The following is a 25897-nucleotide window of genomic DNA, read 5'->3' on the forward strand; positions in this document are numbered from 1 at the left end:
GGGGGTGGGGTGGGGGGGTGGGGGGGTTATTTTCCCGTTTTTATTTTTTCTTGCGTGCTCATATTTGGGCTTGTGTGAACCCCAGGCCCCGCCCCGGCCCCCAGGAGCCGCTCGTATTTAAAGGCCCGGCGCACCTTCTCTCTCTGTCCCAGTGGAAGCATCAGTCTTGTGATAACAACTTGGTGAGTCCAGCGAGCGTTGACTTCTGCATCTACACTTCCTCAGATCTTCCTCAGATCTTCCTCAGATCCGCTAGACTTAAGATTACGAGAACGGACGACTTTACCAGTTTAGTTTGGAGCGGATAGTCTTAGGTTTGATTTGATAAAGCACCGCAGTGTCTTGCGCTTGGAGCATCGCAGTGCATGCATGAAACGCGAGAACGCAACGACAGCTGCGCTGGAGAAGCTGAGAAGACGCGGAGCCGTAAATAGAGCGGCTGTTAAACTCCGGCCTTTCTCAGGCATTAGTGAAGTCTTCTACGGTTTCAGTGACCCTTCATGGGCAGAGGGAGGACGCACGTGTTTAGATCTGTACTTAACTGTGTGTGTGTGTTTGGTGTCTGACTGTGTGATGCTTCTTTCTCAGACCACCCAGAAAACCAACCATGTGTGACGACGAGGAAACTACCGCCCTTGTGTGTGACAACGGCTCTGGCTTGGTCAAGGCTGGGTTTGCCGGAGATGACGCTCCCCGTGCCGTGTTCCCCTCCATCGTTGGAAGACCCCGTCACCAGGTACACACACACACACACACACACCACAGCATCATCAGTACATTCAGAAATGCTATGCAAATTGCCTAATTAAATATGCAACTTCACTTAAAGCCTTTATCTATAATGCATTATAAAGGTAGTTATAATGTGCATCATAATGCATTATATATTATCATAAATAAAGATTCTTTATCGCATTTTTTTTTTAATGCATGTATTCTAACTGCGGTTACAAAACATCATAAGATGCATTACAAGCCATAATTAATGCATTACAATACTTCTATGATGCATTATACATTAAAATGTTAATATGCATTTTCAGCCTAATAAAATATACATAGTCAAGGCTGTAAATCCTCTCATATATCTGACATTATCAGTAGTATCATTAATATGGCACCACAGATATGATTATGCTTCACCGGCTGATTGATTACATTAAGAATCGCAATACGTTTTTTTAAAATGCTGTTTAAATATGCGAATGAATGCATTGTCTAATTAAATATGCGGGTAACACTTTATCTATACTGCATTATAACGGTAGTCATAATGTACATCATAATGCATTACATATTCTCATAAATAAAGTTATAATATTTAGATTCTTTGTTATATCGCGTTTTTTAAATGCATTATACTTTCTATACAATTTTTCATGAGACCAATGCATTATAAGATGCATTACAAGCCATAATTAATGCATTCAAATACTTTTATAAAAGATTATACATTATACAAGTGTTAATATGCATTTTCAGATGCATTGCCTAATTAAAATATACATTGTCAAATGCATACTCTTATATGTATCAATGTGCATAAATTCCCGATTTCTGACTCATTAGAGTGAAAGTATTTTCCAGAGTCTCGTTTTATCCCTCCACGAATCAGCCAGAAACAAATCAAGTTATTTTAGGATTAAAATCAGGCGAAGGATATATGAATAAGTTTGAAAATGCATGTTAACACATTATAAAAGTATTTTAATGCATCTTGTAACCGCAGTTGTGGAAAGCCGAATCGCTCTGAGAAGTGACCGGTGTGTGTGTGTGTGTGTGTGTGTGTCACAGACTCACTGACCCTGTAAACTCTCTCTCTCTCAGGGTGTGATGGTCGGCATGGGTCAGAAGGACAGCTACGTCGGTGATGAGGCTCAGAGCAAGAGGGGTATCTTGACCCTGAAGTATCCCATTGAGCACGGCATCATCACTAACTGGGACGACATGGAGAAGATCTGGCACCACACCTTCTACAATGAGCTGCGTGTGGCCCCTGAGGAGCACCCCACCCTGCTCACCGAGGCCCCGCTCAACCCCAAGGCCAACAGGGAGAAGATGACTCAGGTAGCCCACGGATGAGATCTGCACACACACACACACACACACATGAGTCACACACACTCCATAACACCGAGTCTTTCCTCTTGCAGATCATGTTTGAGACCTTCAACGTTCCCGCCATGTATGTGGCCATCCAGGCTGTGCTGTCCCTGTACGCTTCCGGCCGTACCACTGGTCAGTTCTCAACACTCTTCACACACTCCTAGACAACACACAGAATGAGACAAATCAGTGTTATACACTCGGGGGAAAAGGTACAAAAGCTTTTATTGGGATGGTAACCTTTCAAAAGGTTCACCTCTGTGTCATATTTACCCCTAAAAGGTGCATATATGTATCTTAAGGTTGCATATTAGTACCAAAAGAGCAGATATTAATACCTAAAATGTGCATATATGTATCATAAAGGTGCATATTAGTACCAAAAGAGCACATATTAATACCTAAAAGGTGCATATATGTATCATAAAGGTGCATATTAGTACCAAAAGAGCACATATTAATACCTAAAATGTGCATATTATGGTGTTTCGAAAGGATGTCGCCCCTGTGACAGCTTTTGTACCTTTTTTCTGAGACCTTTTTTCACATTTCACATCAAAATGTGCTGTTAAAAAAAAAATATATATAATTTTTTTAATCCAGTATGATCTAATTTGATTCTTAAATCCGATTGGATGCAAAAGTTTCGAAAGGATGTCGGCCCAGTGAAAGTTAAAATGTGCTGTTTAAAAAAAAATTCCAGTAGAATCTTATTTCTTGAATCCAGTAGGATCTTAAATTCGATTCGATTGTTTTGCATTGGAATAAGAGATAACATCAAATAGTTGTTATTCTGGAGTTATCACAGTTATTTATGCAGGAACTGTGTTAGAATCATAAAGAAGATTCACATCAGTGTTATTGACACACTATTGCAGATTAATTTACAGTCGATTAATTTATTTTAGTCAGTGTTTTGTCATATTTTTAAAATATGTCTATATAGTTACTTTTTGTTTTAGTTAGTTTAGCACTTTATATAATACTTTTTATATATAGGCCTATTTCAAGTAACAATTGTTTTTAGTTAACAACAATATTCCCGATTCCCATTAGGATCGTTTCCAAATTTTGATTACAAAATAATACATAATTTTTTTTAGCATTTAATTATTATAATTTTTTATTAGGGCTGTATTATTAATCAAACAATCCCAGCTAACAAACATATGTTTTTCTAACGTTCACATGAAAACGTCCAGGTTATGCGAACGTTAAATGAACATTCCATTGCATCATTCTTCAAACATTATTGCAACGTTACTTTCGAATGTTCTCTGAACGTTCTAAATCAAGTTGTTACATTCAAAAACGTTAGAAGAACGTCCAACTGAAACATTTTAGAATCCATGAACGACGTTTTGAGAACATTATTAAGAACCAGACAACGTTAGACTGCTAGACACTGCTGTGTGCATTGTGTGAGATGTGTGTGTGTGTGTGACCTGACCTCTCTGATCACGTGTCTGCAGGTATCGTGCTGGACGCTGGTGACGGTGTGACCCACAACGTGCCCGTATATGAGGGTTACGCGCTTCCCCACGCCATCATGCGTCTGGATCTGGCCGGTCGCGATCTGACTGACTATCTCATGAAGATCCTGACTGAGAGAGGCTACTCTTTCGTGACAACCGGTGAGTAGCGGTACTCACAGTTACAGCAGCACAGGTGTGTGTGTGTGTGTATCCGCGAAGTAACACACTCCCCTTAATGCGCGTCCACAGCTGAGCGCGAGATCGTGCGCGACATCAAGGAGAAGCTCTGCTATGTGGCTCTGGACTTCGAGAACGAGATGGCGACCGCAGCCTCCTCCTCCTCACTGGAGAAGAGCTACGAGCTGCCCGACGGCCAGGTGATCACCATCGGCAACGAGCGCTTCAGATGCCCCGAGACCCTCTTCCAGCCCTCCTTCATCGGTGCGTGTGCCCGCGCGGCTCCTCAGGTGTGCTCGCCCGCTGTCACGCGCTGTCACTCAACCTCTCTCTCTCGCCTCCTCAGGTATGGAGTCCGCTGGCATCCATGAGACCGCTTATAACAGCATCATGAAGTGCGACATCGACATCCGTAAGGATCTGTACGCCAACAACGTGTTGTCCGGTGGAACCACCATGTACCCTGGTATCGCTGACCGCATGCAGAAGGAGATCACTGCTCTGGCTCCCAGCACCATGAAGATCAAGGTGACACACACACACATGCAATGCACATTTACAGGGAATTCATGCATTAGCTAAAGTTTAACTTTCCTCGCACTTTCCCTAACCCTAACTCATCTTTCCCTCACGGGTTAACATGACCTGAAGACCTAAAATTAGCCTACTTTTTTCATTTTGATAATATTTTTTAAGTTTTTTCATTTTCCTTTAAATTACTAGATTTGATCAATAAATAAATCGTAATTTAAGCACATTCTTTCAATAAAAAAAACTCACAATTTCATGCATAACTCTTTTAACTCAGCTCTAAATATCTTACATTGGGAGTCTTTGACCTCGTGTGTAAAAATAATAATATAAGATGATATTTCATAACTCTAGATGGGCTTATATCTCTATATGGAGCAGACGAGCTGTTCCTCTGGGTCCTAAAGTCAGTTTCTCTTCAGTGTGTGTTCAGACACACATGTATACATTATAAATATTTGGGTAAAGTTTTAGCATTTTTAGTTTGAATTTTGAGCATTTTGATGTTTTTCTATGTGAACTGAAGCATTCCTGAAGGGAAGGACTTGTTACTTTTTTAAATTTCAACCACAAAACTCCTTGAATCCATAAAAAACAATGATGTACTTGTGGTTCACAAGTACACAAGGATCTTGGATCCCTCTTATGAACACTCAATTTTTACTAAATGAGTTTCGGGTCAAAATGACCCAAGGGAAGTGCTTTAGAAGTAGCCTATATAAAGATACTGTATATGCAGTGGTTGCTCATGGTCTAATCCCATCTCTCTCTCTCTCTCTCTCCAGATCATTGCTCCCCCAGAGCGTAAGTACTCCGTCTGGATCGGCGGCTCTATCCTGGCTTCCCTGTCCACCTTCCAGCAGATGTGGATCACCAAGCAGGAGTACGACGAGGCCGGTCCTTCCATCGTCCACAGAAAGTGCTTCTAAACCAACAACAAGCTCTCAGTCTCAGCCGTACATTTGTACTGTCTCTTTTACTGTATATACATGTAATGTTGTAATAAAAACAGATAAATGATAATAGACTACAGCGTCTTGAGTGATCTGGCCTGGGTTTGCACGATGGCAATGCATTTGAGAAATGATGCAGAGTGGGAAAAGCATGTTACTATACATGATGTGGGGACAATAATTACCTGCACCACGAGTTCTTAAAAGAATATCACAGTGTGTTTCCTAGACTAAAAATATATACAATGCACCGCATGACATCATTAATGCAAAACTAAGTTCTTTAAAAAATATCACAGTATGTTTCCTAAACTAAATATATATGATGCACCGCATGACATCAAAACTAAGTTCTTAAAATAATATCACAGTATATTTCCTAAACTAAAAATATATGATGCACCGCATGACATCACTAATGCAAAACTAAGTTCTTTAAAAAATATCACAGTATGTTTCCTAAACTAAAAATATATGATGCACCGCATGACATCAAAACTAAGTTCTAAAAGAATATCACAGTATGTTTCCTAAACTAAATATATACGATGCACCGCATGACATCATTAATGCAAAACTAAGTTCTTTAAAAAATATCACAGTATATTTCCTAAACTAAATATATATGATGCACCGCATGACATCAAAACTAAGTTCTTAAAAGAATATCACAGTATGTTTCCTAAACTAAATATATATATATAATGCACCGCATGACATCATGAATGCAAAACTATATCACAGTATATTTCCTAAACTAAAAATATATAATGCACTGCATGACATCAAAACTAAGTTCTTAAAAGAATATCACAGTATGTTTCCTAAAAAAAAAAAAAAAAAGTATATATATATATAGGCCTATATATAATGCACTGCATGACATCAATAATGCAAAACAAAATTTTTCTTACAAAAAAGTAGCATTATGGTAAAACACTGCTGGGCAACCATTATTCTCGATTAATCACATCTAAAATAAAGTCTGTGTTTACATAATGTATGTGTGTGTACTGTGTATGATTATTTTGTATATATATATAAGTACACACACACATGCATGTATATATTTATATATATATATATATATATATATATATATATATATATATATATATATATATATAATATAAATGAGGTATAAATATATATACAGTAGCCTATATAAATGCAAATATTTCTTAAATATATACATGCATATGTGTGTATTTATACACACACACACACACACACACACACAATGATTATACACAGTACACACACATCATGTAAACACAAACTTTCATTTTGGATGCGATTAATCGTTGCCTAGCACTATAAAATAGATTTGCAAAGTTTGCAAAATGAACCTTTATTTTTAGCCTCCAGTTCCTCGGAAGAAATACGCACTGGTGCGGATAATTATCTCTCGCTAGTCCAAGCTTTCAGCACTGGCGCTGTTGTTCAGGAAATGCGCGATATTATGTTGCACTGTCGCTTTAACATCTGCCGCGCCATCAATCACGCGTGTCACGCTGCGGGGGGGCGGGGCCATCTGAGAAGGAACCAACACGTGACTACACGCAACCCAATCAGAGTGCAGGAAACGCCTGAGTGACGTGGGCAGGGCGAAATTTGAACGTCTCTTCGAGCTGCCGTTGTGAAGAACGGAAATAACGCGGACACAGAAACAAACACTACATTTATATGGCGATATTTAGACTTTTAAAGGCGCGTTATTTTATTTTATAAAATGATGTTTATGCGCAGCACACCCTGGAAACCCAATATGAGATGCGTTTGGTGACTTTGATCGGTTGTTTTTATTGAAATGTGTCGAGGAAAAGTAAACTAACCATCAGAGTTTGTGTATTCATTGCTTGGTTTTAAACCTAAAGCAGCTTTTTAGTCTATTTATCCCAGTATTTCGAGTCGTTTTAACGGTTTTTAAGGCGTAATTATGAAGGTTTTGGAGAGAAATGTAGTTCGCCTGGCTGTCGTTCAGCATCTTCGGTCCGTTTATGGGATCAAAATTAAAAACTGGAATAAAAATAGAAACAAACAGACATCGGCGAACACGGTGAGTTTATAAAACCTCTGATTTCATTTTATAAACGCTAGACAAATAATTTTCTTACAGGAATGTGATTCCCGAAATACTGTACTTTTTTGGGTCACATTTATTAATAATAACCAGGGATAAAAACAATATTTGATTGGACAATTATTGAAATTGTCTGCAACCAGACTTTTATGTATTTATTATTAATGCTCAATATTCATTGGTTGAAATTGGTTTAATGTTTTTCTATCTGGTTGATCAACTTCCTGTCACGTGGTTCACTTTAATAAAGAGATGAATCTACACATCTTAAAGGGACAGTTCATCATAAAAATGATAATTCTGTCATAAGTTACTCTCACTCAAGTTCTTCCAAACCTGAATGAGTTTCTTTCCTCTGTTGAACACACAAAAAAAATATTATAAAGAATGTTATTTAACTAGACAGTTGACGGCACCCATTGACTTCCATGTAATTTTTCTTCCTATAATGGAAGTCATAAGATAAGATAAAGTAAAGACTAATTACATTTTTTTGGGGTGAACTATAACTTAAAACACAAAAATGTGTTTGAAAAGTAAAAAAATCACTTAGTTCATTAGTGTATTGTTGCATTAACACATTTACAGTGCAACACATATATTCTATGCATGTGTGTGTGGCTTTTTTGTGACCGGTTGCCTTTGAAAAAAATTAATTGGCTTAAAAGTCTGCATTTCTCTATTCATGTAATTTTAAAAATCCCTATTTCATAAAGTATTTCGATCACATTTGGCTGTAAAATGATAGAAAGGAATGTGATTAATTGCATAAGTCACTGGAGTAAAGCCGGCTGTGTACGTGCGGTTGGTTTCCGACACACAGAGCGTCACTTGTCCTCCATCCTCAGCTGAACAGATCCTCTTGTGTCTCCAGGTGAGGGTGTTCGGCGTGGCGCTCGACGGCCTGCCTCACTGTCATGTGCTGGACTACGGAGACGTGCCCTGGTAAGACTGGGAGACATCTACTGGCTTGCACACAGGGGCTGAGTGATAGACAGTCAATCCATTATTCATGAAATTAGGAGATTCTGTCACTCTGTCCCTTTTCATTGTGGTGTGAACGATGCTCGTCTCAACGGCACCAGTTCTCACACACTTGTGTTCTGAGGCGAGACGCTCTGTACGACACAACACATCTGGGGAATGTGGTTCGGCAGGAGAACATGGAGTAAAAGGAGACATGAAATTAGCAAAATATGCCTAATTAAACATTTCATCTAAATGTTGCCTGATTTTTTTGGACATTTACTTGATTGTATAATTTTTTTTTAATTGAATTTCACTTTTATTTATTACTTTGTTTATTTGCCCTTATTTTAGTATTTCATATTTTATTTATTTGCCTTATAAATATATGTTATACATTTATACATGTTTTATAGATTTCCCTATAAAATGATAGTACATTTTTTATTTAACAAAAATATTTGATCTATTTTATTATTTATTTTCCCTATATTTTAATATAATTTTAAATTAATAATTATATTTTTTTGCCCTATTTTGTAGTTTTATTTGTATTATTGTAAACATTTTCAATTTTATTTATTTGCCAAATATTTCCCTATAAAATTATATTAAAATATATGTTAATTTTCCCTATTTCACCATATTTTATTATTATTACATTTTTTTGCCCCATTTCCCTATATTTTAGGATTATTATTTTACAGTGTTTAATAAAAACAAAGTAAAATAATACTAAAACGGGGAAAAAAAATGAAATATGGTGAAATAGGGAAAATTAACATATATATTTTACTATAATTTTATAAGGCAAATAAATAAAATAATAATAAAACTAGTTTTATATTTCATTTATTTGCCCTACAAAATGATAGTAAAATATAGCCTATATGTTAATGTTCCCTATTTCACCATATTTTATTATTTAAATCATTATTATTATTTTTTGCCCCGTTTCCCTATATTTTAGTATTTTATTACGGTTTATTTTTATTATTGTTTTATTTATTTGACCTATAAAATGATAGGGAAAATAATTAACATATATATTTGACTATTTCACCATATATTATTATTTTTTTTGCCCTGTTTCCCTATATTTTAGTATTATTTTATTACTTTATTTTTATTAGACCTATTTTTTTAATATTATTTATTTGCCCTATATTTTATTATTTGATTATCATTTACATTTTATTTTCTATTTCCATATATTTTATTATTATTGGTATGTATATCTAATTATTATTTAAATGCTATCGCCCTATATTTCCTCATGTATTTTGTTTTATTTATTTATTTGTGATTTATTTATTATTATTTTAATCATATTATTTTTTGTCCTATGTTTCAATATATATTTAATTATTATTGTTGTGTTTTATTATTATGAGGTGTTTTTGCCCTGTATTGTAGAGTTCATGTGTGTGGTTGTCTTCAGCTTTATAGTCGATGCGTGTGCGTGTCTCATGGATCATCTGGACACAGAGGGCCTGTTCAGGAAGTCCGGTTCTGTTGTGCGGGTCAAGAGCCTGCGGGTGAGTGACTGGCCTTTACTGTTCCTCACTCCACACACACCTTTGCTGTTCCTCACTCCACACACACACACTGATGATGATGATGGTGTTCTGTGACCCGCAGGCCAAGCTGGAGCAGGGCGAGGACGGCCTTCCCACGGCTCTCCCGCTGGACATCGCCGGCCTCCTCAAGCAGTTCTTCAGGGAGCTTCCGGAGCCGCTTCTGAGCGCGGACCTGCACAGCGGGTTCCTGAAGGCCCAGGAGCTGCCCTCGGAGGAGGAGAGGACCTCGGCCACGCTCCTGCTGTCCTGTGTGCTGCCCGACAGGAATCTCAACACACTGCGCTACTTCTTCAGCTTCCTGAAGACCGTCTCTCAGCGGTACGGCCATCGGCTCAAATCTCTTGTTATGCTAATTAATAGGGTGGCGGTTTATAATTTGCACATGTTTTGTTTGGCCACTTTACACATTCAAACAATTGTAAACGCAGAGGCGGTGCACACGTAGATAGAGATATATCGCTCGAACACCGAATTTATTCCTCTTTCGTGTTTCCTTGACCTTGAACGGACACATAAACACACAATTATGTCTAAATCCCCGTCTCTGCAAGTGTTCTCTCGGTTCTGTCATGAGTGAACAGTTGAGAAAGAAGCCGGATGTTTATTCAGTCTTAAAGTGACGGCAGCCTAATATTCCTTCTCTTTATATGTTAATAAAACAACAAAATGCAGCTTTAACAAAGATAAAACCATTTAATTTCTACAGTGAACAGTGTATTTTACATATAGGCTTAATTATTAATTTCTGTACCTGAACACTACTGTTAGACTGTGTAACTTTGTTATTTAGTATTCATCTCTGCTTGTAATTTGTGTATTTGTTCTTATTTTATTACTGACTGTTCACTTGGTTTTTAATAAGGTTTGAACCTGATCAGTTTGGCTGATCAACAACAACAAAAATCAGATCCGTGGCTAAAAAAAACAACGTAAATGATCCGAATCCGTTCCACCACTGCTAATTAATGACTTCCTTCTGAATAGCAGGTTCTTTTGTGTTTACGTGTGTGTGTGTGTGTTTCAGATGTGCTGAGAATAAGATGGACAGCAGTAATCTCTCGGTCATCTTCGCACCGAACCTCTTCCACTGTGGGGACGGAGGAGAAAAGATGAGCAGCAACACCGAGAAGAGACTCAAGCTCCAGGCGGCGGCTCTACAGTGTCTCATAGAGAACGCTCAACGCCTGGGTATGTGGAAGCGTGACTAACACCGGGGACATCAGAATATGCTGCAAAAGTTCATTTATTTCAGTAATTCAACTTAAAAGGTGAAACGAATATATTATATAGACTCATTACATGTAGAGTGAGATATTTCAAGCCGTTATTTGTTATAATTTTGATGATTATGGCGTACAGCTTATGAAAACCTTTTCACGATATTTAAATTTTTCCAGTTTCATCTGTATACTTCATTACAATTACATAGTATTAATCCATACCTAGTATACTCACTCAGTCACTCATGTCAATCAGGGGTATCTTAAACTTTTTATTTATTTTTTAAATGTATATGTAATTTGAGCTGCTGTCTGTGAGTGGAGGCGGGGCTAATTTGCATATTCATATACTAAATGAGGCAAGAGTGTCGAGTTACAGTCAACCTTTTTTAGACATGAAGAATTTCTTTCAAGGAAAAAAACCCGCTCAAATATGTATACTTATTTGGATATATGGATACAATTATTGACTACAGGGGGACTTTAAAATTTGATTATTTTAAAAGATGCAATAAGGTGTCTAATTATTCACGTTAATTTAAAACGCCCACAATAACAATATCTTGTCTTTATCCATACTTAAGATACTCAGTCATGTCAATCAGGGGTTCTTACACTTTTGTTTGTTTTTAGTCAGCTGGACACATTTATATAAAATATACACTTGATATTTACTTGAAGTCCCTCTGAGATTTATAATTGAAACTTTTTTTTTACATGTTCATCTGTGTTTAGTGTGTAATGTTGTAGTTTGATCATGTAAAGCTCTAGTTCTTCTCTATATCAGTGTTTCTGAACTCCTGAAACGCCTCCATTGTATCTTGAGTTTCTTCCGGGAACGAACACGTCACAATATTCCTCATTATAATAATTAATATGCAGAATAAAGGGGCGGGGCCTGGTTTAGTTAGTTAGTAGTGTTGAAACTGGCGGTTATAGAAAGGGGCGGGACTTTTCCCCAAACACACTCGAAGCGCTCAACCAATCACAACACGCTGCTCCAGCCGACCAATCAGAGAGCACAGTGTGCTTTTCAGAAGGAGGGGCTTCATAGAGACAGGAAGTAAACAGAGCGTTAAGGCCCTTTCACACCGGACGCGTACACGAAAAAGCGAATAGTTCGCGTGCGAAATAGGGACAATTTGAGGAGCTCGTTCAGACAGTGGCACCGCATCTGACGAGACAAACCACTAACTTCAGGAACCGATCGGTCCGGAGCAGCGTCTGGCAGTCTGCTGAGGTGAGGGCTACGTTTACATGCAATCAAATAAACAATCCACTGTGTGTGATTGTCTGAAGCCTTTTCTGTCGCCGCAAAAGTAAAAAAAAAATCGACATCGAAGCGGAAAAAAAAAGTGTTTTTTTCGCCGCAGCACATTCGCGTTCGGTGTGTAAGCACTCATTACACAACAGCTGATCAAAAAAAAAAACCATTGCGTGAATTATTCGTGCGTCAAAATCGTGTCCAGTGTGAAAGGGCCTTTACTGACACTAATTCCAGTTTGAGAAACCCTGAATTGTAAATGGAATTATAGCTTTGATGTATTTATTATGTATTCAGTTAATAAGCAATGTGTGTGAGAACGGTAACGCTAACCCTGTTGTCGTGCACAGGTGCGGTTCCTCAGTTCCTGATGGAGAAGGTTCCCGCCATGTTGGGTTGTGATGCGGGTGTGTTTTCTCCAGCTTCAGTGTCCCTCGAGGAGAGTAACGCTCTCTCAGACCTGAAGAAGAGCAACCGGCGCAGTTTAGGAGGTAAGAACCGCGTCTGAAGGGTCAGTTTCATCACATGACTGCTTTAATGGAAGTGGATACGGTTAATAACAGGGTTCGTACAAGTAGTTTCCGCTTGAATTGGACTTTGAAATTTAAGTTTGGTAAAAAAGCCTTATTTCTGAAAAGAGGTGCTTGAATTATTGGAAGACAAATAGGCTATATTAGAAAATAGTGTTTAATTTGATTTAAAACAATCTTTTGACACCCATCTGATATTGATAGAGCCAATTAGCCTAGCTATGAGCGTGATATTGCTTATGTAATATTCAAGTATATGATACAGCTTTAATTCTTCAGGTTTGTTATATATTTAAGGGAGAAAAAAGTTTCATTGGTTGAAGTTTCCACAGCCATTGCATGAGCCGCACTTTATTTGTTCCATTTTGTTGTATTTTTTTTTATCCATTTACCTTTTTATAATTTGAAACATAATAAAGATGTTGTTTAATAAGTGAGATCTCTGATTGTTGTCCTTGAAAACTAAAAAAGTAGTGCTTAAAGTCCTTAAAGGATTAGTTCACTTTAAAAAAAACTTTTGCTGATAGTTTACTCACCCCGATGTCATCAAGATGTCCATGTCTTTCTTTCTTCAGTGGAAAAGAAATGAAGGTTTTTGATTAACACAGTTCTCCATATAATGGACGTCAATGGGCCCCAAACGGGTCAAGGTCCAGATGACAGTGTCAGCGCCGCTTCAGCGGGCTTTAAACGACACCAGACGATGAATACGGGTCTTATCTTAACTGCGTATCACGTGACGTCACGAACGCGCATCACAGAACAGAGCAAGGCGAGCGCTTGTGCTTATAAAACGTAAACTTGTTTATCTATGTTTGAAATGAGGATGGTTTCGCTAGATAAGACCCGTATTCATCGTCTGGTGTCGTTTAAAGCCCGTTGAAGCGGCGCTGACACTGTCATCTGGACCTTGACCCGTTTGGGGCCCATTGACGTCCATTATATGGAGAAATGTGTTCATCAAAAACCTTCATTTCTCTGAAGAAAGAAAGACATGGACATCTTGATGACATCGGGGTGAGTAAATTATCAGCAAAAGTTATTTTAAAAAGTGAACTAATCCTTTAAAGTCCTTAAAGGTAGGGTAGGTCAGAATTGTCGAAAAAAAACTTTTATTCAAATTTGTTTAAACTGTCTTTATATACCAATGCATAATTAAAATGTAAGTACTCTGATAAAAAGAGTATAAAAATCGAGTGACTCTAGACCGTTTAATCTTCATTAAACACAGCTCATTAATTCCATTCACTCCCACCTAAAAACGGGTGCGCGACTGCGCGCACGTGGGCAGAGCCAGTAATAACGGCGGTAGTCATGGCGACGTCGAGTGACAGTCGCGCAAGCCAATCCTGTGATTCGTCCCGAATGGAAATAATGAGCTGTGTTTAATAAAGATTAAACGGTCTAGAGTCACTCGATTTTTATACTCTTTTTATCAGAGTACTTACATTTTAATTATGCATTGATATATATAGAAAGTTTAATCAAATTTGGTAAAAAGTTTTTATATAAATCCTACCTACCCTACCTTTAAGTCCTGGAATTTCATTTGACAGTATCTGTATGAACCCTGTAATAATGATTTGAAGGCATATAATCTTGAGTTTCTTTAGTTGAGTGGGTTTGTTTTGTATTGCAGATGTGGTAAATGGAGCTCTGAATAGGTTTAAAACTAGTAGAACCCCAACAAATACCCCTCAGTCTGATGGAGCAGGTGGGTAAATGTTCTCAGATCCGCTCCAGGGTTTCTCCTCTTCACTTCGTAAATGTAATGAGCACGCGCTTCTTTATTGAGTCTGAGATCATGGCTTTGTGTGTGCACTCTTTCATGTGGATGTTCACGTTATGGCACGGCATGGATGATATACAGCATAATGTTTGTCTTTTGGCGCTTGTGAGAATATGATCCCTCTACTTTTGGTTAACCCTTGTGTGTCAGTTAAAAAAAAAAAGTCATAAAAACTGAAGCTTGGGAGCAAGACCCCGTGGCAGATTATTGTTAAAGTATATAAAAAAAAGTTTAAAAAGTGAAATTTTATATAAAATATATATTTTATGAGACATGTTGAACTCTGAAACTGCTAGAAAATCAAAGACATAAATTTAAACACCACATTTGAGGTTGATGTCTCAAAAACAAGCTTTCAGTGAGTTTGTTTGGGCGCAGTACCAGATCTCCCCATTAGATGCAGTAAAACTCACTGGGACACAGTGCTTGGATTTAGGATTTGCAGGAGCTTTTCTCTCAATTATTAAAAGCACACAAAATTATAGCTGCATAATTTATCCAGTTGGCTCTATAATATGCAGAAGCAGAAAACAGGAATAAAGCATGTATTTGCTTTATAGGCCAAACCTGAGAAAATGGCCATGGTCTGGTAATAAAATTTTGAAGCCTTGCCAACAGAATGAAAGCCTATTAACAAAGATTGCATAATTTAAGGCGAGACACTACAGGTGAATAGGGTACAATTTTAAAATAATAGATATCACCATGAAACTTCCTCAGTTGATTACTTACACAAGGTCTTAAAAAAAATGTATTACACGTTTTTTAAATTTGTATGTTTAATTATGCAAATTAGGCATTTACTCATTAAATATGTGCTATTTTGCATATATTTTCGGTAGATAGATCTGAAGATATGATAAAGCCAGGTGCAAAACTCTTTTTTCATTTTGATTACACACAAGATGAAAGATGTTCAGAGGGATTTCAGGAGATATGCTTTCATGACCTAGGAAATCTAAATATACTGTCCATAGCCTTAAAAAATTGAGTTTCGCCATATTTTTTTTAATTAAAATGTCACATAAATCAGGCCAGGAATGATTTATTAACAAATCCCTCAGAACATATCTTCAGAATACTGCTAAGTGTGTAACTGGAGAGTTTGGTGTACATCGGCTGAGATGTTTCTACTGGAGAGTGACAAATTTTGAGAAAACAGCATTTAAAGATTTGTAATGTAAAAAATTATACTTTTTTTAGTGGAAACAACTATTTACTGACACAATATCTTATCAAATCATTAGCAACAACAATACAAACCACCTAAATCACATCAACACACATCTAAATGTCAGAGCGCGTCACGTGATGCATCTGAACCAATCACGGTGTCAGAAATTGACATCAGCCAATGAGATTTTGCTTTTAGGGTTAAATGCCCATTGTACTTTCACGATTGGTTGCTGATTAAAAGGAAATGACCATATTTGGATCGACAGCATTGTACAGGAGAGAGAGAGCTTTCCAGCGGTGTGTGTGATTAAAGAAAGCAGAGAGAGATCGTGGATCATGATGATTCAGAACGGCAACTTTTGTTGAATTTCGGAGAAATCTACAGACGCAAATAGACTCAGTGCATTAAAATAAAGACCTAAATGTGTATTTTGGACTTTTTTTCACCACACGTCTGAAAGATGTTATTGAAGACAAATATCCCAAAATCTCTAAATCCCCAAAAGCCAAAATGTATGCAGTTGGCATCAACACCGGCAAAATAATAATAATGTCCATAAGGTCGCACAAGGGTTACATGATTTCTGCTCTGTTCTCGGTCGCTTGCGCACATCTTTGCTTGTCGATCTGACACCTTTGGCTCTAGTATTGCATCTATAGCCTGAGCACGGATGGAGGAATAGCATCTCCTGCAGTATCTCGAGTGCTCTTGAGTGAGTTCAGGTGTTTTTCCTGCAGTGTTCTCCATGGCCACTCCTGGCATCATCACTCCGAACTCCAAGCGCAAGCTTCCGCTGGACTCGGCACACACTCACGGCTTCTCCAGCAAGAAGCGCAGGTCCATCAAGAAGAACCTCGGCCTGGAGCTGTTCCCCAACGCTCTGTTCGGAGGATCGTCTACACCTGGATCAGGTGAGCTTCATGCCATATTAGGGCTGTCAAATAAAAATATGAATTTCGAATATTCGCTGCATTAAAAAAATCCTGCACATTCGAATGCATCTCTTTAAATCTCCTTTAAAGTTGTGCATTTATGTTCACGATTGTGCTGCATTCACTCACAGAAATACATGTTTTATATATTTACGGTAGGACATTTACTAAATATCTTCATGGAACATGATCTTAATATCCTCATGATTTTTGGCATAAAAGAAAAATGGATAATTTTGACCCATACAGTGTATAGTTGCTATTGCCACAGATATACCCGTGCGGCTCCAGACTGGTGCTGTGGTCCAAGTGACGCTGTCACTTGTGTCTTGCTTTCCAGTGGTCACAAGTTTGAGTCCTTTCGATGTAAAAGTCTTCTCTGACTGACTGACTCATAAACACAGTCTGTGCCGCCATCTAGTGGAGAAATAATGTATGTAACTCCTGTTGCTGTTTACGGTCAGGGACTATTTTTTCAGCGGAAGGAAGGCTTTTAGTGATTTTACTTCATGAAAGTTGCATAGATGCATATTGTTCGGCTTTAATAGTTGTATTGTGTGGTAACTGTTTTATAAAAGCTACTCGAGGCAAGTGCTGTATCGGGAATAAGTCTAAGCCTAACAACGCCCTTCAGCTGGGATGTATTCACGATACCGCACAGCCTCTCGTACTTGCTTATTGATCTGTGATTGTGTTCTCTCAGCACACAGCGCCGCGGGGGCTCTGGACGCGTCCCGCAGTGGTGTACTGTCTTCTGTGGGCCGAAACTCTCGTCTGTCCTGCAGTTCTGCCCGGAGGAAGAGCAGACGCCGGCGAGACCGCAGTGTGAACCGGTACGACACACACTCTCATCTGAATACTTGAATTTGACTTTTTGAAACTGAAGTCCTAGAAAACCCTTGAAAACAGCCATATTTATGAAGAGGTACTTAAAGAGTGATTTAAATACAATATATGTGACTCTGGACCACAAAACCAGTCACATGGGACCATTTTATGTAATTGAGATGTATACATCATATAAAGCTGGATAAATAATCTCTCCAGTGATGTGTGGTGTGTTAGGATAGGACAATATTTGGTCGAGACACAACTATTGAAAATCTGGAATCTGAGGAGCAAAAAAATGTAAACATTGAGAAAATCTCCTTTAAAGTTGTGCATTTATGTTCACGATTGTGCTGCATTCACTCACACAAATACATGTTTTATATATTTACGGCAGGACATTTACTAAATATCTTCATGGAACATGATCTTAATATCCTCATGATTTTTGGCATAAGAGAAAAATGGATAATTTTGACCCATACAATGTATAGTTGCTATTGCCACAGATATACCCGTGCGGCTCCAGGGTCACGTTTATGAAATACACATTAAAAAAACAAAACACAATCTTCTGACGCAAATTAACACTCCCATCAGACCTTTTCTCGATAGAAAGTATGCTAAAATTATAATATAAAATATTATTTTTTGAACAATAATAGCCATTAAAGCTTTGTATTAATATATTATTAAATGCGTTGTAAGTTGTAATTTGGATGCTTTGTATCTGTAATTTGAGTTTTTAAAAAAATCCTTAAGATATTGTTTGATAAGTGAGATCTTTGATTGAAAAGCATCAAATCTTCATATTAGAATGATTTCTGAAGGATCATGTGACACTGAAGACTAAAGTTATGATTGATTTGATCACAGGAATAAATTACACTTCATCACATTATATGATAAAAGGCATAATTTCAGTTAGGAGGGAAAAATTTTTTGGTTCGTCTCCTGAGGCCACAAGAGGGCGCCAATGAGCAACATATTAATGCATCTTATTAAATCGTGTATTCTAAGCAATGCAATGAGATTAGTGAGATGAAAAGTGCATATCCTCACTGTGGTGCTGTTTCCAGAGTGGAGTCGGGGAAGGCCGGCTGCTTCTCTCCCAGAGCCGCGAAGAAAGAGCCCGTGAGGAAATCCCTGCGTCTGCGCTTCAGTCTGGGCAAATCCAGCCGCGAGTCTGTAAGTTCAGAAACATCATGTCTGTCAGCATCCACCAGAGACTGAACACTCCTCCGGGCTGTTCTGCGCAACCCTGGTTTGCATGCTTATAATGTGCATCTGATTCTCATGTATTAATGCATATTAACGGGTGAGTAATTAGCACTTGGTTAACAGAATTGAGGACTTTTGTTACACCGTGCTGATGGGTGAGTTTCGTCTGGCTCCATCTAGTGGCGGTTTCATGTTGGTACATGCTGCTATTAATGATGCAATAATAATCACGTTATGATTCTTTTAATGTCTTGGTTTCAGGGTTTTACTCATGCATGGTTTTGCATTTTATGGGAAAAAAATAAGAATATGATCAGTGTTTAAGCGTTCAAGAAGATCATGGTTTTACCCTTTGCCGAGTTTTATGACACTATGATTATGGATGTAATGTGATTGTTTGTTTGTTCGTTCTAATATTTGTGTTGTCGATGATTTGCTTAATATTGCACATGTTGTAGCATTGTGACTTTAGGAGATGAAATATGATTTTATATAAGAGCCTGATATTACTAAAAATATTTGTAGAGTAATAAAATGTTTTAAGAGGAAACAAATATTAATATTATAACAAATTTTTTTATTTTTCTAATTAAAATGTATCCTTGTGGTTTTGGGTTATTCCTTGCCATCATTGACATGGTCATTATTTTATGCATGCATATAAATATGCTCAAATAAAAAAAGATGGTTGACCAGAAATCAGTATTTTTTTCTTGTTCCTAGTTAAGCATGATCATAATTCAACACTGACATGATGACTCAAACAATCACGAGCCAAAGAGAGTAAAAAGAAGCTGCCTCTATTTCAACAGAACCTCATTACACACTCACAACTGGGGCCAAAGGGGTCAGAGGTCATAGGTTGGCGTCTTGCAACACAAGAGAGCTGTACTGGTTTTCACTTCACCAAGGAGTTGAGTCCGACGGTTTTGAAGAAGAGCCCGTCGAAAGGTCAGTGTTTGGGTTTTTATTTAATATACATTTTTATCAAACGTCTATTTGCACGTGGATAAAGTCACATCCCAGTCTTTATTATTATTTCTCTAATTGAATATCTGGAAGTGCATCAGAATTCAGAAGATATTCTTCATGTTGATCTTAAAGCTTCTGGCTATTTTATTTCTTCTACTTGCTTTATTAAGTCTCTTCTGCTCACTAAAGCTGCATTTATTTGATTAAATACAGTAAAAACAGTGAAATATTATTATAATGTAGATCATCAGTTTTCTATGTGAATATACAGTAAAGTGTAATTTATTCCTGTGATCAAAGCTGAGTTTATCATCATTACTCCAGTCTTCAGTGTCACATGATCCTCCAGAAATCAGGATAATATGATGATCGACACATTTATGATTATTATCAGTGTTGGAAAGTTTCAGATTTTTGAGGAAACTTGAGTCTTTTCTTTTCAGGATTCTTTGAATGTGAAGTTCTAAAGAACATTTATTTGAAATATAATCTTTTGTAACATTATAAATGTCTTTACTGTCACTTTTGTTTATTTAATGCGTCCTTTTTAATGCATCCTTGATGAATAATAATATAAAAAAAATTATTTGTTTAAATCTTACCTCATTTTTTGAATGGTAATGTATGACTGTTTCCACATAGTTTTCAACACTGATTATAATCATAAATGTGTCTTCAGCATCAAATCATGTTATATTATTTCTGAAGGATCATGTGACACTGAAGACTGGAGTTATGATTGATTTGATCACATGAATAAATTACCTTACCTTTACCTTTGATCACACAAAATGGCTGAAAAACTAAATTTGAATTATTTTTACTTAAATATTACAAAAATACAAATTATATTGTAAAAGGCATAATTTCAGTTCTGAGGAAACCGCTTTTGCCCGTCTCCTGAGGCCACAAGAGGGCGCAATCTGCTACATATTAAAGCACCGCATTAAACTACTCACAGCGATGAAACATCATTACTGATATAGTGCATAACATTTAAATTAACAAATATAATGTCATAAATTGCATAAACAATTAAGAACAAAAAAGCTTCATGTACTTTAAATGCTTCATAGTTTAGTACTAAATTTTAAATTGTAGGTACCATTTTATTTTAGTGTCACTGTTACGTTACATGTCGTTAGTGTATTAACCCTTAAAGACCTATACAGAAAAATATAAATAACTATTGTTAAATGTTTAATAACTTTTGAACCGCTAATTCGGTAAAAAAGTCCCGTAAAGAGGAGATTTGTGGCTTTTATGTGGTAACGGGTTAATCGTGTTAATTGCGTCATCAGGTTTTGATCAGCATTGATTCCTCATAGAAACCCATGTGGTTTGTTTCTCTGAGCCGAACAGGAATGATTGTTGATGCTTAGTCCCGTCCTCATGCCCAGATTGCTTTATATATATATATATATATATATATATATATATATATATATATATATATATATATATATATATATATATATATATATATATAATGTCACTTTTGCTTCAATGTTTTCTATTTATTTTACTTCCTGAACTTTTTTGGACACATCTACATTGTCAGTAAATTAAAAGCACACCAGCTTTTCACTGAAAATCGCCTATGATAATGTAGTAATAAATGTCTATAACTTGCTTAAAGATTATTACATGTAGTCAACATTTCATCTGGATATCTAGAATATCCCAGTAAAACTTTCTAAAGGAAAAAACCCAAACTTCAGGAGGATTTGTTTGAGTTGAGTAAAAAAAAAAAAAAAAAAAAATCACTAAAAATGTGCTACCGTTTTTCTTAAAGGATTACCGGTGTTAATTAGTTCACTTTTAAAGTGAAAATTCTGGCATATTCTAGGTCTTTAAGGGTTAATAGCTATAAATTATGCATAATTGCATGCAACTAATCCTAATCCTTTAGTAAGTACATGTGCGTACTTAATATTACTCAGTACTTAAGGCGAGACACTACAGGTGAATAGGGTAAAATAATATTTTTAAATAATAGACATCACCATGAAACTTCCTCAGTTCATTATTTATACAAGTTCTTTAAAAAAATGTATTACAAGTTTTTGAAATTTGTATGTTTAATTATCCAAATTAGGCATTTATTCATTAAATATGCGCAATTTTGCATATATTTTCGGTAGATAGATCTGAACGTATGATAAAGCCAGGTGCAAAACTCTTTTTTCATTTTGATTACACACAAGATTAATAAGATGTTCAGAGGGATTTCAGGAGATATGCTTTCATGACCTAGGAAATCTAAATATACTGTCCATAGCCTTAAAAAATACATTTTCGCCATATTTTTTGGATTAAAATGTCACATAAATCAGGCCAGGAATGATTTATTAACAAATCTCTCTGAACATATCTTCAGAATACTGCTAAGTGTGTAACTTTTAAATGGCTTTTAAAGTGTATAAAAGGCATTTAAAGATTTGTAATGTAAAAAATCATACTTTTTTAGTGGAAACAACTATTTACTGACACAATATCTTATCAAATCATTAGCAACAACAATACAAACCACCTAAATCACATCAAAACTTATAAACACAGCATTTATGGCCTTCAACTGAGCAGAAAAACAGTCAGAAACACACATCTGAGTGTCAGCGCGCATCACGTGATGCTTCTGAACCAATCACGGTGTCAGAAATTGACATCAGCCAATGAGATTTCACGATTGGTTGCTGATTAAAAGGAAATTACCAGATTTGGATCCGACAGCATTGTACAGGAGAGAGAGAGCTTTCCAACGATGTGTGTGATTAAAGGAAGCAGACAGAGATCGCGGATCATGATGATTCAGAACTACAACTTTTGTTGACTAAGTGCAGTAAAATAAAGACTAAATGTTTTTTTTTTTTTTTTTTTTCACCACAAGTCTGAAAGAGGATGTTATTGAAGACAAATAGCCCAAAATCTCAAAATTGACCAGTGAAAAAAAACGATGTTTTTGCCTGCCGTGTCTCGCCTTAAATGTATAGTTGCAGTGTATCAAAGACACCTTAAAATAATTGTAATAATTTTGACTCGACAGTCCTAATTCACATAGAAAAGTTATTTTAAATGATTATATTTGTTTTTTTCTGTATTTATTAATCTAATAAATGCAGGCTTGTTGCGCAGAAGAGATTCTTTCAGAAGTGGTGTATAATTTGAGCTTTCTATCGTCCACGTTTGTTTGACAGGCTCCAGGTTTCTCAGTAAATCGGAGGATGACCTCTTGACCCCCCGGTGTGAATCCCTAACCCACAGGAGCTCGTGGAGTCGAGACACTCCTGACGTCGGCCTGACGGACTCGTTCTCGGAGACTCAACCTCCGACGGTCAGCGGTGTTCCCAAGATCCTCAGCGCCGAGGAGTCGTTCGGCGAACAGCGATCCGGGTCGACTCTACTGAAGGTCAGACGAGCGTTCGGTGAGTCTGGCAGTGACCTTCACAGCGCCATTGAACCGCAGAACCACGACCTCCTGGGGTCAAACTCCTCGGAGACCTCACAGAGATCCGATCACAACGTGACATTCGGACAGATCGAGATGCTTCCCATGTCTCCTCTACACATCGACAGCGCTTTGTTCGATAGCGGAACGACGCGGTTTGGTGGAACCAGTCTTAACGAGTCTCTCTTTTCTCTTGAAAACGAAAGCAAGGATTTCTTAAAAGAAGAACGATGCTCTGCGGAATGCAGTCAATTAATCGACGCTTTAGACATGCAAAGTCCCGTCGCTTTCAGACTGGACTCTTCCAAGAGGATCCAATCAACTCCGTACGGGTCAAGAGCGCAAGCGAACACCGACACGTCGTCACTGGGAAATATGATTGATGAACATCCCGTTGAAACATGTGAGATGATGGCGTGTCCCTACATGTTCAGAACGGACTCTAGAGTCCAATCAACTCCATACGGATCAAGAGCGCAAGCGAACACCGCCACGTCGTCATTGGGAAATATTGCTAACGTTCCTAGCGGCGCTGAGACTCGCCGGATGAAAGTGGCCGAGCAGATTAAGCTCTTCAACATGATGACGCTGGACTCGCCCAAAGCTAAAGCGATCCGATCTCCTATGAAGTTCCAGCGCACGCCGGTCCGCCAGTCCGTGAGGCGGCTGAACTCTCTGGTTGGGAGTCGGAAGGAGGCCCGGATGGGTTGGTGTGCCGCCGCGACTCAGATAAAGGCTGTGAGTTTAGAAACCGCTTTGCATTCGACGTTTGCGAAACCCAAACCTCCAGTTCCTCCGAAGAAAGCCAAGGTGAGACACGCAACGCTGGAAGACGTCACCAATAAGACGCCAAAGACAAAACGCGACAAGAATGGCGCAAATGAACATCCCAAGTCCGTTCTGCTCGAGGTGTCTGGAAACGAGACCAGTCGCTATCGAGGTTCTCCCAGAAACCCCCTCGCCGAGGGCAAGCTGCTGTCGGCGCTGAAGCCCATCGACATATAAGATCTGTCGTTACAGGAGTTCACTTCGGGATTAACATTTCCTGATCATTTACGTCAGCCAAGATGTTCATGCGTTTCTTTCTTCAGTGGAAATGCAGGTTTGTGAGGAACACACTCCAGATGTTCTCCATATAGTGTCTTCAACGGCCCAGCGGGTCGAAGGTCCAGATGTGAGCTTCAGCTTCAGTCTCGACACGATCCAGCCGAGGAATAAGAGTCTCATCTAGACACACCAGCGGCCATTTTATAACAAAATACAAATTTATATACTTTTAAACCACTAATGCTGGTCTTGCACGAGCTGTGATGCGCCACACATTACGTCATCAGGGTGAAAGGTCAAGCGTGACGTCGGCGGAGGAACCGACCCAGTGTTTACACAGTGAACGCGCGAAGACCAAGTCAAACGCTATTTACTAAATAAATAAATAAAAGGTTGGATTATTTTGAAGTTGGAGGAGAAAATAAGATGGAGACATTTTCCGTCGACGTCACGCTTGACCTTTCAACCTGATCACGTAATGTGTGGCGCATCACAGCCAGTGCAAGACCAGCATTTGTGGTTAAAAAGTATATAAATGATTATTTTGTTATAAAATGGCCGCTGGTTTGTCTAGATGAGACTCTTATTCCTCGGCTGGATCGAGACTTTGAAGCTGAAACTCACATCTGGACCTTCGACCGGCTGGACCACTGGAGTGTGTTCCTCACACACCTGCATTTCGACTGAAGAAAGAAAGACATGAACATTGAATGATCAGGGAATTTTAACTCTAAAACGATCTACTCCTTTAAATGCTTTCTTCTGCGGATGCTTCGAACTCATATATTCAGGGGTCTTAATTTATTTTTACTGTAGTGAGCTTTGATCGTTTTACAGGTGATCAGTGTTTTTACTTAATTTTTACATCATTCCATCATCAGTTTGGATTTCAGGTTCGCCTCGTTAGGTTTGAAAGCCAAACTCAAATGCGTGAGCAGCGAAACATTTGAGAACCATCCTGTAATTTTAGATCGCGGACTGATATCCACGTTTGCACTCTTGAAATACACTGATCCTGTTTGAGTGTTTTGCTGTAAGTGAAAAGACGAGTCTATGAAAGTTATTCATGTGAGAATAGATCATAATTGTGTTTAGAGTGAAAATGGATGCTTGTGAATTAGATTGGAATTGGTAGGTTTGGGGAAGGTGTCTTATTACCTTTATTTATATATTGTAAGGCCTTAAAGACAACATGGTGCAACTCAAGGAAATGTATGTTATGTTAAGCAGTATTATATGGCCGTATGTGATATCCTCAACGCTGTTATTTTTCACTTGTTTGTGAACATGTTTTGCGCATGAAGTTGTCAAACTAAACTGTTTAACTGATGTTTTTGAAGTTCCTTTCTTCACCACCTGGTGGCGCACTTTGTTCAACAGGGCCATGGGGTTCAGTATTAAAGTTCATTGGTCTTAAAGCACATTATTGGAATGATTTTCCTGCCAAATATCCACATTTTACTAATAATGCACAGAAAAGAGATAACTGGGGTAAATGCATTGCAAACCTAACTTTAATATGTTTATTATACCAGAAGAGTTTGATTTCACTTGGAATAAACCAATTTAATATTTTGGAATTAATGAAAAGGGTTAAA

General features: G+C 37.7%; 2 protein-coding genes across 3 annotated transcripts; both read left to right on the forward strand.

The window, feature by feature from the left end:
* Positions 1–5316, forward strand: actc1b (actin alpha cardiac muscle 1b). Its single transcript, XM_079633403.1, has 8 exons — positions 1–182; positions 589–736; positions 1828–2067; positions 2154–2238; positions 3579–3740; positions 3831–4022; positions 4105–4286; positions 5075–5316. Exons 2-8 carry the CDS (start codon positions 608–610, stop codon positions 5216–5218), a joined length of 1134 nt encoding a protein of 377 aa, XP_079489529.1. The 5' UTR covers positions 1–182; positions 589–607; the 3' UTR covers positions 5219–5316.
* Positions 5317–6875: 1559 nt separating this feature from the next.
* Positions 6876–25627, forward strand: arhgap11a (Rho GTPase activating protein 11A). 2 transcript variants are annotated; one of them, XM_079633404.1, is made up of 12 exons: positions 6876–7301; positions 8200–8270; positions 9733–9829; positions 9933–10189; positions 10896–11059; positions 12706–12846; positions 14525–14599; positions 16589–16762; positions 17487–17616; positions 18691–18799; positions 19645–19783; positions 23002–25627. In XM_079633404.1, the coding sequence occupies exons 1-12, from the start codon at positions 7182–7184 to the stop codon at positions 24255–24257; spliced, it is 2733 nt and encodes a 910-aa protein (XP_079489530.1). In that variant the 5' UTR covers positions 6876–7181; the 3' UTR covers positions 24258–25627. The 2 variants fall into 2 exon arrangements, with proteins under 2 accessions (XP_079489530.1, XP_079489531.1); XM_079633405.1 differs by lacking the exon at positions 14525–14599 and having other exon boundaries at positions 6884–7301; positions 23002–25621.
* The last annotated feature ends 270 nt before the right edge of the window (positions 25628–25897 follow it).

Source organism: Phoxinus phoxinus (genome assembly GCF_949152265.1).
Source record: "Phoxinus phoxinus genome assembly, chromosome: 13".
NCBI classification, from domain to species: Eukaryota; Metazoa; Chordata; class Actinopteri; order Cypriniformes; family Leuciscidae; genus Phoxinus; species Phoxinus phoxinus.